General features: G+C 47.7%; 1 protein-coding gene across 2 annotated transcripts; it reads left to right on the forward strand.

Annotated features, from left to right (window-relative positions):
• The first annotated feature begins 699 nt into the window (after positions 1 to 699).
• LOC120675770 lies at positions 700 to 3,008 on the forward strand. 2 transcript variants are annotated; one of them, XM_039956981.1, is made up of 5 exons: positions 700 to 1,283; positions 1,391 to 1,732; positions 1,848 to 2,139; positions 2,239 to 2,346; positions 2,443 to 3,008. In XM_039956981.1, exons 1-5 carry the CDS (start codon positions 1,068 to 1,070, stop codon positions 2,547 to 2,549), a joined length of 1,065 nt encoding a protein of 354 aa, XP_039812915.1. In that variant the 5' UTR covers positions 700 to 1,067; the 3' UTR covers positions 2,550 to 3,008. The 2 variants fall into 2 exon arrangements, with proteins under 2 accessions (XP_039812915.1, XP_039812914.1); XM_039956980.1 differs by having other exon boundaries at positions 709 to 1,283; positions 1,833 to 2,139.
• The last annotated feature ends 15,472 nt before the right edge of the window (positions 3,009 to 18,480 follow it).

Consider the following 18,480-nt stretch of genomic DNA (forward strand, 5'->3'; position numbering starts at 1 on the left):
ATAATCCCCGCGGCATGATCTAGAGCTCTAGCAGTCCCGCGGCATGAAACATCACATCCTTTTACATATGGAAACCATGCTACATAAATCTTGACCTTTATCCTAACTATCGGCATATAAACTAAGTAGCTTTGTGTAATTGTGTACGTAATTATGAAACATCTTTGACATGTAGCTTCGTGGGTTAGGGATTCTATGAAAAAAGATTGCAAAATCATAAATTTTTTCTACAGAGGCCAAATCGACCGTTTTAACCGGTGTCATTTCTATTTTTGTGCCACCACATGGATTAATGAAAAGCGAGTTGGCAGGCTATTTTTTTGTGCGCCACAAACCGAGCAATTTCTCCGTGTTCCTTTGTGTAAACACGGGCTTTCCTCGGTTAACATACGGTGCGGTCAACATTAGTTGAGCTGCCCTCCGACGATGGAGCTGTTGGTGGGTGCCAACACAAAAGCATTGCCGAAACCACAAATAGGCGCAACCAACAGGCTGGAAATTCTTCCTGTTCCTCGTTTCGCAGGAGCAGCGACGTCGTCCATCTGGTTGGACTCCCTAGTTTAGCCCGCGAGACGCACGAGCTTGGACGCCCGCGAGACGCACGGGAACGCGGCCCCGCCGCTAATCCCACCTCGCGATAAGCCCCGTTTCTCTCTCCCCCCGCCACGCTTTATATAAACCACCCGCACATCCCCCAGCGGCAGAAGTAGTTTGACCCCCACCACTGCCCCCGCACCGCAGCCACGGCCGCTCGCTCGCTCGGGCTCGGCGCCTCGCGCCGCCCTTCCTCATTCCCTCTCGCTTCCCGTCCGCCCGTCGTCTTTGCCTGAGGCCGCTAACAAAATCTTATACAGTCCAGGTCGGGTCCCCCCAACCTTCTCGTCTCACGCAAAACAGACGGGGGAGGAGTTTTAGTGGGGGCCGGGAGGGAGCCATCACCGTGTCCGTGCTGGCCATTATTATTTCTTCCTCCTGCGGCAACTTCTGGCCACCGGCGGGGCTATATTATTCAGGCGCGCGGCCGGCCCCGTCCAAGCGTGCCGCGGGGCGTGTTTTCCTTGGGCGGAATGGCGGAGGAGTGCCCGCGCGCCGGCGGCGCCGAGTTCTGGCTCCCGGACGAGTTCCTGGACGACGACTTCTTCTCCGAGGAGGAGAAGGCGGCCGTGGCCGCCAGGAGCGAGAGCGACGAGGAGGAAGGGCTCGGCGGGCTCTCGCGCCGCGTGGCTGGGCTCCTCGTCGGGAACGCAAAGGGAGCCGGCGGCGATTATTCCTCCCCTGCAAAGGTTGGCTTTCCATTTCTGTTGCGGCGTGTCCTTTTTGGAAGGAGACCTTCTGGGTTTCGAATTCCGCGGAGCGCTGATTGTTTTGTTTCCCCCTTGTCGCGTGGCAGGCGGAAGTGATGGCCGGCTCGCCGCAGTCCATCCTGTGCGGCCTGGCGGCTTCCGGGGAGGAGAGCCCCAACGGCGTGGCGTCGCAGGTCAGCTCGGCGCCGTCGTCGCCGCTGGAGCAGCAGCCGGCCGATCCCTGGGACGTGCTGCACCAGGCGGCCGGGCAGGTGGCCCGCCTGCGCAGCGACAGCATCCCCGTGCCGAAGACCGCGGCTGCGCATCATGGCCACGCTGTCGTGGTGCCGGCGAAGCAGCCCGCGGCGCCAGCCCCGGCACCCAAGGCCGCCGGTGCCGACTACTATCAGCCGAACAACTTGCTGGAACAGCGCCGAAAAGTTGCTCAGGTGAGTGCCTGGCCATGGATTACGGTGACGCGCAAGCTTTTCCTTCCTGATTTTTCTCTAGTGCGGAGTGGTTTCTGAGGCGTGGTTTCTTCCTTCGCGGTTTAATGCCCTGAAGCAACAGCAGATGCTCAAGCATCAACGGGAGCAGGAGCTCGCCGCGGCGGCGGCGGCGGCGTGGGGCGCGCGCATCTGTGGGCCTAAACGAACCACCGGCTATTGTACCGCGCCGCCCGCCCTCAACCCGTCCGCGTGGCCCCCGCTCCAGAAGCCGCAACAGCCTCCTGCGTCCGCGGCCGGCATGCGCGCCCTGTTCCTCGCCCCTCGCGGCGCCAAGCGCGAGTGCGCCGGCACCGGCGTGTTCATCCCCCGCCAGGCCGGCGCCCTCGCCGAGCCCAAGAAGAAGCCAGGTAAGCACACACCGCGTCCTGAACCTGTCTGTTTGTTTTCCAGCGCACTCTCCATGAACTTTTGGCTGATTTCTTCTTCTCCGTGGCATTTGGGTACAGCCTGCTCCACCGTTCTCCTCCCGGCGCGCGTCGTGCAGGCGCTCAACCTCAACGTCGCGGACCTCGGTGCCCGTCCCATCTACCCTGGCGGTTTCGCTCTTGATCACGGTAATTAATTCCCTCCAGTAGTACACTAATTAATGTGTCTTAGCTGGACCGTGAACGGCACTGATTAACGGTTCCTGCCCTCCCCTCGTCTGTCAGATGCGCTGGTGAGTCGGAGCAACGCACTGGTGGCGAGCCGTTCCGCCCAGCTCCCCGGCGGCGGCGCTGCTCTCGAGTTGAATCTCCCGCAGGAATGGACGTACTGACGGCGCGCCGGATCGCAGTCGCCGCAAGATGATCTCCGGCAGATTAACGGGATTGCAAAAATTACTATTGGTATTGTGGCTAGCGCTAGGTAGGTGTTAGGCTAGAAGTAGGAGGCAGCGGTGGTAGCAATAGCATTGCGCATGGTGCGTCAGCGTTAGGGGTTCGTTTGTGTGGGTGGTATTGGTTATTTTGGATGACGGTTGGTGATGGATGGGGGCCGATGAACAAGAGCAGGATCCAAGGCTTTCGAAGGTCGTTGGGGGTGAGGAACAATAAGTGGGTGCTTTTGGAGGGTTTGGCAGCATGTTTGCTGCTTGTGGTACCCTGATGATTCCCAAGAGAAATCGTCAGCAGTCAGTTTGAGAAAAAAAAGAGACGTGTCACTGTAAGCAAGAAAATAATAAGGGCTGTGTTTAGATTCAAAATTTCTCACTCCAAATTTTACTATTCAACTATCACATCAAATCTTTTGACTCATGCATGGAGCATTAAATGTAGGTAAATAAAAAAAATTAATTGCATAGTTTTGATGTACATGACGAGACGACGAATCTTTTGAGCCTAGTTAGGTCATTATAGGACAACAATTACCACAAATAAACGAAAATTGCTACAGTGTACTACAGTGTCCGATGTGATTTTTTTACCACCATTTTACGAATCTAAACACAGCCCAGAGCTCCATATTTCCTCTTTTCATTTGGTGTGCCACAGCATAACGCATCGGTTTCCTTTTTGCACCGCTTGCTTCCCGGGTAAGGAATTGCCGTCTTGAGGAAAGAAATGGTTACTAGAATACTAGTAGCTCTCGTCTCAACCCCCCCCCCCCCCCTTTTCTTTTTTGGTTTTGGTCGTGCCTCCATTTCATTTCCGTTTATGATTTGGTTGGGGTGCTCGGTTCAGTTCTGTGTTGTTGGAGTTGGATGATGATTCAGCTGGTGCTGCTGGAAGAACAGAACAGGTAAGTGGTTGCAGTGTGCTCGTTGAGCTCTCCCTCGCTCTCCTCTGCTGTCCTGAGGACCTACTGAACAAGTCTAGTTTATGACGTCCTGTTGCTTAACTTGGCGGCGTCTATTCCTTTATTCTGGCTTGCCTGTTGCTGTCGAAGCGAACCGGTCAGCTACCGCCAAAGAATCTGGCCGCGGCCGGGGCTCCGGGCCCGGGATCTTGCATCTCCGTGGCTGCCCTGTCCTTGTCCCCCGGGACAGCGATGCCTGTGAAACTCCCGTAAATTTCCCTGCATTATTGGCAAGATCCCGCGGGGTCCCGTTTACCTCCAACAGGTGTACTAGCTCGCTGGTCCCCGTCCACGCGAGGCCCGCCGTTTTCCGTGGCCCAGACGCAACGAGGTGAGGCCGTGCGGGTGGGGAGCGCTGTGCGCTGAGGCTGAGAGCTGCGTGCGTTCGGCGGTGGCGCTGATCCCGTCTCGCGACGGGGATGGCAGCAGGTTCCTGTCGTCCCGTTGCCTCTCTCGCCTCTTGGTGGTGTGCGCCGTGGCTGAGCGCGCCGACCCGGTCAAGCCAGGCGATCCCCGTCTCGGCTCCTGCTCCGACGTCCGAACCCTTTCGTTTTTGGCTCGCACGCTCCCCTGTCGAAACTCGAAAGCAATCGATCCGTTCCTCGGATTCGTTGCTGTGTTGGAAGATCAACAGACGAGAGGCCTCGCGGCGCGTCGACCACCGAGGCCGATCGTGATCTTTTCCTGCGGTGAGCAGAGCGGGGGAGAAGGGAAAGAACGAAAAAGAAAGGCTCGTATCTCCCGCAGGGCTGTGTGGCCTAGTATGAACGGATCAGATCATCTCGCTCCCTCCGATCCGGATGTTCCCGGTGGCGCCTTTCGTCGATCGCCTTTCTGCTCCGCCTTTGCGGATGCTTATCCTACTTGCGGGGAGATATAACAATCGCGAGGCAACGCATTTGCTGCGTCGGTAATGCCTTTTCGGTGGGAAATTTTTCTGTGGATTCCATTCCATCCAGCCAGCTTTCGGAAATCTAGTAGGCCATGTGGACGCAACGGACGGGGGGGGGGGGGGGGGGGGGGGGGGCAGGAACCTCTGGGAGGCCGCATGGGGTCTTGATCTGGCGAGCTTTATCGCCAGCCGAGGCGATCGCCGTCGCCGACCGGGAGGCCATGGCGGCGAGATGTGTATTCGCTTCGCGCTTCGGTACGAGGGTGCTGGTTGGTTAGGTTGTCCTCACCGGTGGAAAGGTGGTTGCGTCCGACCAGGTGCAACCGGGTGCCCATGTGGGCTCGGTGAGGCGAGGCGACGGCGCGGGCTCGTGGTCCAACACGAGGAGACGACGGCGCTGCCCCGTTGTATGCCGCACTGCAGCTCGTCGACGGCAGCCACGGATCAAGTGCGGGTTACCACAGTTTTGGCACGAGTGAAGGTTGTTGCTGTAGCGCCAGAGCTAGGCCATCACGCCGCCCGCTGATGTCGTCGCCGCCGAGGCCGTTGCCGCAACCCCGTGCTCGGCATCACGTCGCCAGTCGAGCTCGCCGCCCGCCTCACCTAGCTGGCTGCGGCGTCGCCGCGCGCCCGCCAGCGCTGACTGCCATGCCAACGCGCCTTGCCGAGCCGTCGGCGGCGCTGCTCGCGCTCCCTGGCCGCCGTGCCGCCGCCCGCCTCACCGAGCCGGCCGCGGCACCGCCCGCGCGCGCTCGCCGGCGCTGGCTCCCGTGCCACCGCGCCTTGCCGAGCTGTCCGGGGCGCTGCCCATGCTCCCTGGCTACCGCGCCGCCTCGCCGAGACGGCCGCGACACCGCCCCGCGCTAGATCTGCTATGCTTCTGCTCCACCACCCTCCCCCTCGCTTTGTCCCGCGCTCAGCTCCTGCACGCTCGCTCTGGTGGCGAGCAGCAGCACCGGCTGGTCACTTGATTCTGGAAGAAGAAAGAATGATTGCGAAAGAGAGAGAGGAACAGGCCGGAGTAGAGCTAGTTCGATTTGGCATCATGGTCACCGCTCAACGGAGAAGAGATAAGGGGCAATTTGGTATTTTACTATTTTCATTTATTTTTATTGTTTTCCATTATTATAGCTAATTCTAGCTGATGCTTCATCATGCTTGATCTGTTTTCTATCAAATGGCAACAAAATAGTATACAAAATGCTACTCACTATTGATCTTGACTACATACAAAACATTAAACAGTTTGCAGACAGCTAAATAGACGGTCCGTTGTATCATTTGTCTTTTTAACTGTCTATGTTTGGATTTTAAAACCTTAAAATCAGCAGCCGTCTGAACCATTGTATATGCAACTCGTAGTATATACAAAGTGCAGAGTACAAAATTCGAAAACCTCTGGCGGCTAGATTCTGGCTCAGAGGAGCAGCAGAGGCACGGATCCGTCAGGGATTTCGAAATGGCCCAGGCGGGGCTTATTGCCAATAGTATACTGCTCCCGATCACCTCGCAAAAGTCAACTATATTTATGCGCCGCTGATGCGAGATCGATGACGAGCAGAAGTTACCTGGCGCCAACCATTGCTGCCGACAATTACCGAAGCAATTCTGAATGAGCCATGGCGATTGGAGGATTGGAGGATTTTGTTACCAGGCAGTTGTACCTCAGAGTTCAGAAGTTGGCCTACCTGCTGTACCACTAGGTCTATTTTCAATTTGCTCAAGCAGCGTACTACTCAGTAGCTACGATTTGTTTTTGGGTGCAGCGCATTTGAAACTCCCCTCATAAACAAAACAGCGGCAAACACAAGCAGTTTGGGCTTCCATTTAAGCTGGCGCTGGACCATAGAGGCAGAGACACGCTCTTTTCTTCTGTTCTGCTCGCATACACGGCATACTTGTACCAGCCTACCAGGCCCTCTAGTGAGGGGACCGGCAGTTACAACAGATCAGCAAGGGAACAGCTTGTAGAATCAAGTGTATCTATTGGCACAACCGTCTCGTAGTCGTAGCCTTTCTTTCTTCTTCTCCTTCCGTTGGGACCACGGACCACTGTCCAAGCTCCACCGGTATGTCTGGTAACCCTGTCGTTAAGAATCAGCAACGGCACGATGAATTTGTGAGCGGCCGCTGACATGCGGGCTTAGAGCACCGGCTGTGTCCGGCCGGGGTAGTTTCGCTCTCCGTGCGTGTCCTTCCCCTTCTTCTCCATTTGATTTGATTTCGCCTAGTACAATTTTAGGCAGCGTCCCCTGCCGTGTTTGGGTCCGGAACGCGTCGTGGCCCGCCGACGGGAACATGGGGTATGGGGTAGGGATGAAAACGGACGGAACGGAAGGGAAAACCCATCAATCATTTCTATTTCCATTTTTTATTACGGAAAACGGGAGCAGGAGCGGAATAGCTGGGTAGGGAAGAGGAAACGGGATATAACAGTTACGGAAACAGGCGGGAACCGGAAAATTTACTGGAATGCATTATTATTTAATCACTATTCATTGTGCATGAATATAACACCAGATACTCCTTTACACAAACTATTTTTCAAAAATATGATCAATATTTCTTGTTTCCTACGATTAAACTATGAAATATATGTATTTATGTTGAGGGACATGTATTGATGTTGAGAAACATGAGATGATATGGTGTGCCTATTATTTTTTTTCTGGATTTTATAAATAAGGAAAAATACGGGATTATTCCAACTAAAAACGAGATCCCGCAAATGCGGGCGGGATACATCTCCTCCCGCTTTCCATCCCATTTCCGTATTTTTCTGTAAATACGGAAACAGATGAGATAAATATAGAAATACGGACGGGACGTGATTTTTCCGTCCGTTATCATCCTTCCATGGGGCTGCTCGCCGCGTCCGTCCGCATGGCGGCATGGGCTCCGGCAGCTCGCTCATTTTTCCCCATCCATCTCAATCCCATCCCTTGAACCAATGATCAAATCCACCGCCGCATGCAGCCTCCGTGCGTGCGTGTCCCGTGTCGTGTGGGGCTATGATGACCGGTCGCGAAGGTTCAGCCGGCAACAGAACGTTGTTTGGGTCCGCGGCTAACCACTTCCCTAGAGTTAGCAGGCAATTGCTTCATGGGACGGTTCCAAGCCAGGGCTTGTACAGAGATCCCCGCTTCCGCTCGTCACGCATGTGCCGTGACGCGCCGGCGGGCACGCACGACGCCTGTCTTCGCCGCGGCCGCGGACACCCCCATGTGCCCGTACGCCGGTTAGCCGATCCCTCGCAGGCGGGCTGGGGCCTGGGGGCCCAGCCAGGGCTCCAGGTGGCACCGCGACCAGGCACCGCACCGCAGGTCACGCGCTTGCTGCTGACGCGATGCTTGCACGCGCGGGTGCTGGTTGCCTGTTGCCTCGCTGCTGCTGCTACTTCCCCGGTCGGGCTTGAAAGGGCATGTTTGCCTGCTCCCATCGTCATTCCATGATGCCTTCACGGAGAAGCGTACTTGTGCGGCGAGGGTGATTACGGTTGCTGGGTGTGGCTGCGATCCGTAGCCGGCAATGCGGATTCGGATGCTTCACAGTGAAGGCTTGGCGCCGCTCAAGTATCACGGTGTCAGTACTCACTACTCAGAGCTCTTTGCTGTTTTTTTCCCTGGATAATTGGGCTTTTCGTTGTTGTGACAGCTTTCTCGGCTAGCCAAAACTGTTCAGAATTTTTTTAGGTTGCTAGCACCACGATGCTTTTGGGCCTGGAGTGTAGTAAGCCTGTAGTCCGTAGGGTTTTTTTTGGCCTGGAGTGTAGTAAGCCTGTAAACGTTGGGCCGAAAAGGTCCAATGGACCAATAACTCTGGCGGTCCAACCAAGCCTACCTACGTGTTACTACAGTACTACTGCCTCGTGTGAGCAACTCCAACAAGCTCTATATACCTTTCTATATACCTTTCGGCATCCGTAAATATACACAGAAATCGGAAAAAACGGCATCCAACGGAGCCTCCATCTTCCTCGCTATTTGCTCGCGCTCTGTATCCCGTCCTCCGCGCCCTCCATCTTTGCCGAGCTCGCGCAGTTCGCCATCAGCATTCTCCTGCACGCGCGCCCGCTTCCTACGCGCGGTGTTCCCTTCCCGCACCTCGCTCTCCTCCCACGCCCACGCCAGTGTGCCGCCGGGCGCCATGGCAGCCAATGGCTGAGCTCCGCCCCCTTCCCAAATTCACCCTATCGAAACCATCATTCTTCGATTGCTTGCACCAGGATCTAGGCCGTGAGCTCCCCAACCTCCCCAACCCACCGGCCATGCCAGCCAAGTGCCAGAGGAGCTTCCCGCCAAACGAACCCTAGACCACCATGACTGTCACCTTGACCTCCACGGTGAGTATCTACCTCCTGGCCTCCTCTACATGAGCTAACCACAAAAATGGATTCGCCTTGTCATCCTCCTCGTGGTGCGCTCTCTAGTTTTGTGTATTCTTGCCCAGGTCACTAGGAACGCGGCCGCGCGGCCGCCGGCGACCTGGCGCCGCTGCCCGCTCGTCACATGGCTCCACTGTGCAGGCCTGCGCTGCGCCGCCAGGCGCGCCGGACCCACCCAGCCGCGCTGGCCGCAGCCCCACCCCGTGCGCCGGTCAAGGTCACCCCACCGCAGGCCTTTCTCCCTTGTGCCCAAGCAACGCCGCCGCCAGCGGCCTTCATCGGCGACGCTTGCCGTGCGGTGGCGGCGAGCACCGGTGGTGGCAGCAGCGAGCCCCGTTGGTGGCGGCGGTGAGCCCTAGTGGGAGGCGGACAGTGGTGGCGAGCTCCGGGTAGCGGTGGCTGGCAGGGAGCACTGCTCGGCGAGGAGTGTTGACTTCTATTTTTTTGATGTGAAAGGGTATGGAGAGTGTGTAATCAATGGTAAGTGGGTAATATTTATCAACTCTACCAGCTCTACAGTTTGGTGGAGCACCTCTTGAGGAGCTCCGATTTTTTGTGGAGTGGAGCTGATATTTGGTGAAATGGAGTGGACCTGAGTGATGGGTTTGGATAAAAAAATTTGGAGTGGAGCCAAATTTGGTGGAGCAGAACTCTCCCAAACACCGCCGTACGCTACGGTTACATTTACAAAACTAAGATATAACTATACCAACTGAATTTTATGGGAATAAAACTCATCTTACATCCTACTCCACCTCTTAAAATATGAAACTTCATCCTCTTAAAATTGATGATTTGCATAAATTTTAATATTATAAATTTTCCATAACAATCCATTAAAACTGGCCTAAGACGACCAGATACCCGCACCAGATCTGGGCAATGCCGCGGCCGTCGGGCCGGTGGGCTTGTTGCGCCTGCTTGTCCGTTCGCCGTCGCTTCGCTCCTCCCCTCCCCCGCCGGCCGCTCATGCCGTCGCCATGTGTGGGCCGCGTGCGCTGCGCCGCCGCATCAGGGGCCGGCACGGATGCGCCCATCACGCCCGTATTGATTACGGGACTGCTGGTCGTTGGACGTGTGGCCAGGCTGTGGACGTGCACTTGTCATCCAACGTTGCCTGGCCCCGCCGCGCTTGGGACCGCGGCGCCAGCAGGGTCGCTGTGTCGGTGTGTTCGATGGTCAGTCAGCATCTGGATCGGCGACTGCAGCAGGAGGGGCCGAGAGGGTGAGTATGACATGGCGGGGCCCAGCGTGTGTCCTCCTCTCCTCCAGGTGCGTTACCTGGTTAATCCATTTCGAATGTTCCGGGGCTTTTGGGTTTGAACAGTCGTACGTGTTGGTGTCATGGTGAGTTCAATGATCCCCGGGGAGAGTGGCCTTTTTGCGTCATCGTTGTTTGAAACTAGAAAGTAGAGACTAGAATAGGATGAACAAATGATTCATTGATTGATTGAATGAACAATGTGATTACATATTTATACATAGTGTAAGGGTGTGTCTAAAGGACATGTCCCTTGGTGTTTAGGCCCCTTCATGAAAGGTTCACATCCTTTCATGAAAGGTCATGTCTATCTACTAAGAGGTGTCTCTTTGTGAAGGGATGCCAACTAATTGATCACTTATATAAACTTAATTCTAACACTCCTCCTTGATCAATTAGCTCCTTGTATGCTTCATGTAATCTTTATTCAATCATTCTTGATTATTGTATGGAAAAACTCCTCCAAAAACCCTGTGGGAAAAATCTGAGGAGAAACCAAATTGTATACTAATATGCCATTAAAACTCCTTAAAACCCAGTGGGAAAAATAGGAGAAAATGATATGACATATATAGATTATTGTCTCATCGCAAACTCATATGAGAAAACCTTTAAAAGGAAAAATCATAAACAAGTTTGGAGATCAATAACATGATCTGTGGATCATATTCGAATAACCTCCCCCAAAACCCAAAGGGAAAAATACGAGGAGGCATAATGTCCTTGATACCTTCTTAAAAACCCTTGGTGGGAAAACAGAAGATATGACATTCAATAAGTCTTGAATATCACCTTTAAAAACCCCAATGGGGAAAATAGGAGATATGACATATATTCTTGTATTGATATTGCCTCATTAAAACCTTTATGAGAAACCGTTCCAAGAAAAAACTCATATAGGAAAAAGAGTACAATATGATGTTTGAGTAGGTTACAATTTCAAGAGAGTCTCCCCCTGAGCCTTGCAAAAATCAAAGTCCTTGTATACCGATTCCACAATTACATTTCTAGAATGTAGCTATCAGTAATGACTTTTGTGAGCGAAATTCATGAGATTATCTCATAATCCATTTTTGCAATATGTTTAGCAATATATGTTAGTAATACTATTTTTGTATAACCTTTTATCATCCAAGCAATACAAGTCGTATTATCCTTGTTGATAATCTAAGCGATTAGAAGGAATCACAATTAATCATTCAGTGAAGTTATGCATATTCATGTAATACTTCGGAATGATAGGTGAAGTTACAATTACAATTTATAACTCCAATGAAAATTTTTGACTATCATAGCATCAGTTAAAATCTGGCAATATGAGGATTAGTTAGCCAGTGTCTTGTTATCACACTTTCGTCACATCATGATTTATTCATAATAAATCAAAACATTTTGGTACCATTTGATATTTGTGGATATCCCCTTCAATTCCCACCTATATGGTGTTATTGAGTTGCGTGCTATTATGAGCTATAGAAAGGTATCTACAAATGCAGTATTAGGCCTGTTGCGATTTGTAGGATACATATATAAGCGCTTTGATGGTACTAAGGATGTCATCAAACGGTCTTTATGGAAAATGATCCATCTTTAGGGATTGACTGACTATAAGTGTCGATGTATATGACTTTCCAATATATTTGAATATTGGTATACAATATTAATTGTATATTCATAAACTGGTGTGCATGCTTAAGTTGTAGACTTAAGTATAGTTTGGTTTTACCCAAAGTCATCTCAAAATCCGTCGTAAAATGATTGCTTGCTTGTTTGTGTTTGAGATGATAAAATTCATTCCAGAATTTATTTATAGACACACATATGCAATCATAACAATTGGAGTAATCCTTGTATGGAAGATACTCATTTAGTCAATTGTACCACATCAACTTAACATTTTCAAGTCTCCATGACTTGAGTTATACACAATATATGTTGCGACTTCAATTTTGATTCAGAAAACAAATCCATTGTATATTTGAATCTATCAAATTCATTTGATCTGCCAACGATTGAATATGGGAACATAATTTTCACACATACCATGTTGCTCACTTTCTACGTGAAACCATTTGCTACAAGTTCTCGCTATTTCACCACCTTGCTTTCATAAAGAATGCATTATGAGAAGATATTACTATCCTGAGTACTTCTCAAAACTGAACGAGAACACTTCTCCCTAATTGTCACCTTTGATTTGACCGATTTGAGTGTTTAAACACTCTGCCTAGGACTTTTGGTCTGGATCCGGCTGAAGGTGTATGACAATTTTGATAAGAAGTATATGTCGACAATGTGTAGCCTTTGTATGATTGATTCAAGGGAACCAATATAGCTTGTGAAAATATCCACCCTTTCGAACTCTATTTTATTTCTCACGATGATAGAGTTAGGGTGTTCCATTGACCTAGCGCCTGAATTTATGTGCACAAATATACTAGGCTTTTGAATGTTAAACAACATTCATAGCCTCATAGGCTTTGGATTTGAATATCCACAAAGTGTCTAACAACATGCATGATGTTGATTCGCATTTACTATCCTGGAGGATGTCTCCCCCTATTTTCATGGATGCTTGAAATAAGCTATATCCCTAATGACCATACTTCTCCCCCTCTTCTTGGGAGCTGAGTGATTCGTAAGATACTTCCACTCTTTCTAGTGCATTATTAGTAGAGATCTAATGTGATAACACTTTTGATGAGTAAATGCATATGGCAGACTATTTGTAGTGTGCTACAAATATAAGATGTTCTGAACCATGATTCAGATATTCTTTGATGCGTACGTGGATTTGAGGGTTGAATTTGCGTACCATTCACTTTGGATTCCTAGCATTATATATGTGGTATTTATCTCCCCCTAATGCCAGGAACTACCCTCAATAGTGTAGTCAGTATACAGGCTGTAAATTAATCCTCAATGAGTGATCAAAGGTACTTATAAATGACGGATAATAATACCTCCTAATAGATCCTCAATGACATGGATGTATACTGAGGTGGTGATATCGTTATGTGTAAACCATAACCGAAACGCAGATGGGAAATATTTGGCTGAGGCCAACCTCCACGTACTAATTGCAATGGAGGGAGCCGTATGATTACAGTTTAATGAATTTATTGGAATGATGTGGTGTGTAAGTCCACATTGAATAAAATAAATTGCAATTCTATTTCATTGGTCATACTTCTAAATTATCTCGATAAGAGATTTGATTAGCCAATAATTAATATGGACATAGAGTACTTTGATAATATAGTTCCCAAAACCAAATAATTCCATGTTTGATCCCTTGTCTGGGATAATTTGCTCTAATTAAAAAAATATGAGCAATGAATTTGGTAAAATTGTGGTGCCTTATGAATAAGGGACACATGTGGAACTATTTTCAAATGCATTGGTAAGCATTCTAGAGTACCTAGATAATCCATTGAATGGCTCTTTTCAAATTTTAAGATAATACGATCTTAAACTCTGACACATGAGGTGCACATAGAATCTGAGGATTTCATAAATGTAAAACATGACCAATAGAATAGATAATATTTTTTCTTATCATCCCTTAGGTTCAATAACCAAGGCCATCATGCCAAGTCATGATTTAATCAAGATTGAAAAATTATTCTGTACGCAACATTTCTTTATGGGATTGATGTATGTATAATACACCCCAGATGATATGAAAAGATTCTCTTTTTATGAACATTTAGTTTTCTATCCATTATACTAAGTTGAGTGCTGATAGTTCATCATTACTCTTAGTAATAGATATCAATATGACATCATATAAATGGATAAAACATATGGCAATATTCTTGAATTTAGATACGTGAGTGCATCCACGATTAATAATTGAATACCCATAAAAAGAGTATGATCTCCATGATCATATTAGCGGTACAATTCTTCACTAAAAAATTTCCTTTTCAATCTGGTTGGATCCCAAATGAACTTTAGTATGAATTTTTACTCATACAAAATATGAATATCATGTCCTACTATATGATATCTATGATAGACAATATACTACATTTAGTAGTATAATATTCAACTAATGTTAATCCTAGGATAATATGGAAATTTTTGCAGATCTCTGTTGAAGCGAGCTTCAAACTTATCCCCTTAAACTCGACTAACTCAAATGGATTGAGCAATGATTCAACCAAATGTTTAATTTGGTATGCATGTAAACTGTATAACCACACTTTTGGATAAATGCGAGACTTGCCATTATGGTCATTTTTAAAGAAAAATGACATGCATTTTAGAGATCCATTTCTCTGTAAATTACCATTTAACTTTAAACTATGATAAATAACTAAGTAAACAATTACTTATGATTAGGCAATATTACTTTCTTTGTTAGCAATTGTGAATGAAAATTGCAAAAATCGATGGATCTTCTCCTTTGAATACTCATGTTTTTTTAAAAAAAATTGAGTGGATGGAACTCACTATGTTGCATGTGTGGTTAGTTTAGGAATGGGTTGGCACTTCTATTGGGTAGAGCTATGGTGACAATGGTGTCACGAACATCCCAATAGTATTATTGATATCTAGTACCTATACTAGATCATTAATCCCCATTCAATACGAGTTTAAGAAAAGAGAAATCCATTGTGAAAACATTTGTCATGTCGTACATGAGTTGATCATGTATATATATAACTAATTTACTTGAAAAATAAATGACATAGCATAAAATATTAATGTGCATATTTTTTAACCAAGGTGATACTTGATTATACGTGGACTATCTTATAATCAACATGTGACACAATGTCGCTGCTGGTATTTTGAACTCTATTCTACCATGAGTAGATGATGCAAGATCATTATCAAAACATAAGTTCCGCATATTTGATTGAAGATAGTCACCAAAATATGTTGCACTATTTTATGCTATTTAACTAAGCAAAGATGAATGCTTAAAATGTGAATTCATGATGAGTCTTGAATTAATATATGCAAAATCTTGTAGATTCAAAATGCTAGTTGAACTACAAGTAGTGTGTGACCTCATATTCGATAGGCGATAAGGGCGCTATTATTATTGAGGCTAAATAGTATTTATCACCAAGATATAGTCTCTATCATCATGTACATATCAAAGGTAATCACCTAAATGGTGTAGACCTCACATTAGTGGACGAGAAACTCGTTGCTATAGGCATAGTTTGGCATGATCGCACTAGATGCCTTAGATTCCATGTTGGTGTAAACCTTGTTTAATTCATATACAAAATTAGGTACACACGTTGAGGATAGTCACCATGAAGTAGTGTAGATCCCACGAAAGTATTATGATACTACCTTGTCTATGGCCAATATGAAATATGAATAAAGGTAATCACCCGAAAAATATGTGGCTTTTAATCATTCCAAACTTTGATATTGGATATGCACATTGAGGATAGTTAGTGTGTGTGTGTGTGTATATATATATATATATGTATATATATATATATATATATATATATATATATATATATATATATATATATATATATATCCCGCAGTAGTATTAAGGTACTACCTTGTACGTCCAATATATAAGGTTTTGGAATTTACATTGTATAAAATGATGAGGTGACACTAGTCTTTGCATATAATTTCATTTGAATCAAGCATATTGTGGCATGACATTTGGTGCTTAATTACGATGAACTATTGCCGTTCAAATTGCAATAATTAATCATTTGCAAAACTAACAAATCACTATGTACTGTATGAGTGTGATTGCATAGATATAAATACATTTAACAATGACAGACGAGTTGCCGGTTTGCCGGCGCTGGCACTGCCGTTGCCATGCCTTCGAATGGGCAACTGTGGTCTGTATTTGGTGTAGGCATTGGTGAGACATGAACGTCTCTGCCCTTGGTTCCTTGCATTCTGATTCAGTGATTGAGGCTGACATAGCCTATGTCCTTACCTTGGGAATGGCATGTTACATACCGTTTAGATTCACCATGCAATGTTCTTTACCAGATGCCCACCACAATGGTGCTCTTCTTGATTACCAGGGAAAAACTTGCCTCTGATCCATTCTCTTTGCAGCGATCTTATTTTTCTTGATGGCCGGAGAATAAAATATTCTTGCATATTTGTGGATTAGCAACCCAAGAGCAAAAATAACAAGAAACATAAAGAAATAGAATGAACTCAAGATGAGATTCGTGTCTTGATGCAGGCCATCAAGTCTGCAACTTGTCTCCATGGTTGGTGACGGCGATGAAGCCGTAGACGGTGGATGGGGCCACTAGCCGAGGTGGTTAGATGATGTTGCTGATGCCTTCCGTTCTACTTCATTTCTCAATCTCTCTGTGCATCTCGCCGTGTCTCATGATGCATGCGGTTATGCCATCGAGTTGTTGTCGTCGGCCGCTACTGTTTGGATGATGTCGAAGAGACGACGAGTTGCAGCGGAAAATGCTGATGGCGTGCGCCTCGGTTGCCGATTCCGATGAAGACATCAGTCTCGTTCTTGCCATCTTCTCTTCTCTCTATCGAGGCTGCAAAATCAAAGACTTGGTTCTCGATGCTGCTGCATACTCGATTAGTGACATACTTCTACACAACAGTAAGAAAGAAGAATTTCGAAGAGACAGGTAGAGATGATGGCTGGTCCATCGTTGTAGTTTTCTATTCTTCTTTTGTTTTCTGGTCTTTCATCGCTGCAGTGCCAGGAAGGAGATTACGGCATCGTCGATGGATGCAGTCTGTTCACGGAGGCGTCACCATGGTTAGTCATGGTGGCACAGGCTTGTCGTAGTGGACGTTCATGTTGATGAAGTTCTGAATCGTGGCCTTCGCGTCTCGTGCCCTCATTTCTTCGTTGCCGCCGGCAAGTGGCCGCCGATTTTCCGGCGTTGGCCAAGCAGCCACTGTTCTTCTTCGTTTCATGTTCTTGATCTCAGCGGAGAGCGATACGTGACTGATAACGTGTTTGAAACTAGGAAGTAGAGACTAGAATATGATGAACAAATGATTCATTGATTGATTGAATGAACAATGTGATTACATATTTATACATGGTGAAAGGGTGTGTCTAAAGGACATGTCCCTTGGTGTTTAGGCCCCTTCATGAAAGGTTCACATCCTTTCATGAAAGGTCATGTCTATCTACTAAGAGGTGTCGCTTTGTGAAGGGATGCCAACTAATTGATCACTTCTATAAACTTAATTCTAACAATCGTGATGGCTGCATTCCGCCGGTAGAGCGTGTGATTTCTGCCGGCAGCCCAGCAAGCACTTGACAAAGTTCACAAGTGACGTTGATGGACTCGGCAAAGATTATTCTCTTTGTGCAAGGATGGTGACGCTGCCACCACTTATTGGATGTTTCGTTTTCAACTGAAACTGCAGATAATGCAGAGAAGAATTCACATTTGCCTCCAAACGGTTCAGTGGGGACATGTTTGAGGTTGTGCCATCTCCCTTAACGTTTTTTTAAATCTTTTTTCCTATATCTTTGGGCTTTTCGTGGTAGTATGGGGCCGGATGCTTTGTTTGATTAGGGATGAAGAGTGTCAAATGTCATTTGTTTGTAGAAGTTACCATGTAAAGAGTACCGATTCCAAGTGTCACAATCTGCAGAAGTGGTAAAAGTACACGTACACATACACATATACTCTATATCGAAATATGGTATAAAGAAACACAGCAATACTACATCAGAATTGGGCACCTTAGAATTAGTAGAACCCACAGAATTTTCTCCGCGTCTATTTTTTTCACGTAAGGAGCAAAACCGATAACTACAAATTCATCAAAAAAAAAATGTGAAAGAACGAAATCGAGAGGGAAAAACTGTTTTGGCGAAAGGCTGTATCTCTGGACGAGTGGAATGGTCAGAAACAAGACTATTGCAGTGGTGCGCCGCATGGATCAATGCTCAGTATGAACATCTGAAATCCGTTCCGAGCCGAGCGAAAGCTGCATGTCTTAACATGGCGACATTGCTTTTCTTTTTCAGCAGTACACGTCAACATCCGGTGGTGCGGGCCCCGGACCTGTACGCTGTCGACCATGGGCACCGTACAGCTAGCTTTCTCCGGTTCTCTGGCCCAACCGATCGAATTAACAAAACGCGGACACCCTTTGCATCTTCTCTTCTCTTCTCTTTCTGAACTGGTTACAAAAAAAAAATTTGGACACGATTTCTCGAACAAAAACTCAAAAAAGGAGAGGGATCGTGGATCGGCCAACACGGTTTGCCGGATGCATAGAAGAGCAGTGATGCGCGCACATGGGCATGGCCATGGGAGGGGCACGAGCACAGCACGGTGAATCGCCAAGTCCACCGGCCTCCATCGGGATCAACGCAGCGGAGAGCAACCGCTCCGATCGAACTGGCCGGTTACTCGAGT

The sequence above is a fragment of the Panicum virgatum genome, chromosome 5N, assembly GCF_016808335.1.
Source record: "Panicum virgatum strain AP13 chromosome 5N, P.virgatum_v5, whole genome shotgun sequence".
NCBI lineage: Eukaryota > Viridiplantae > Streptophyta > Magnoliopsida > Poales > Poaceae > Panicum > Panicum virgatum.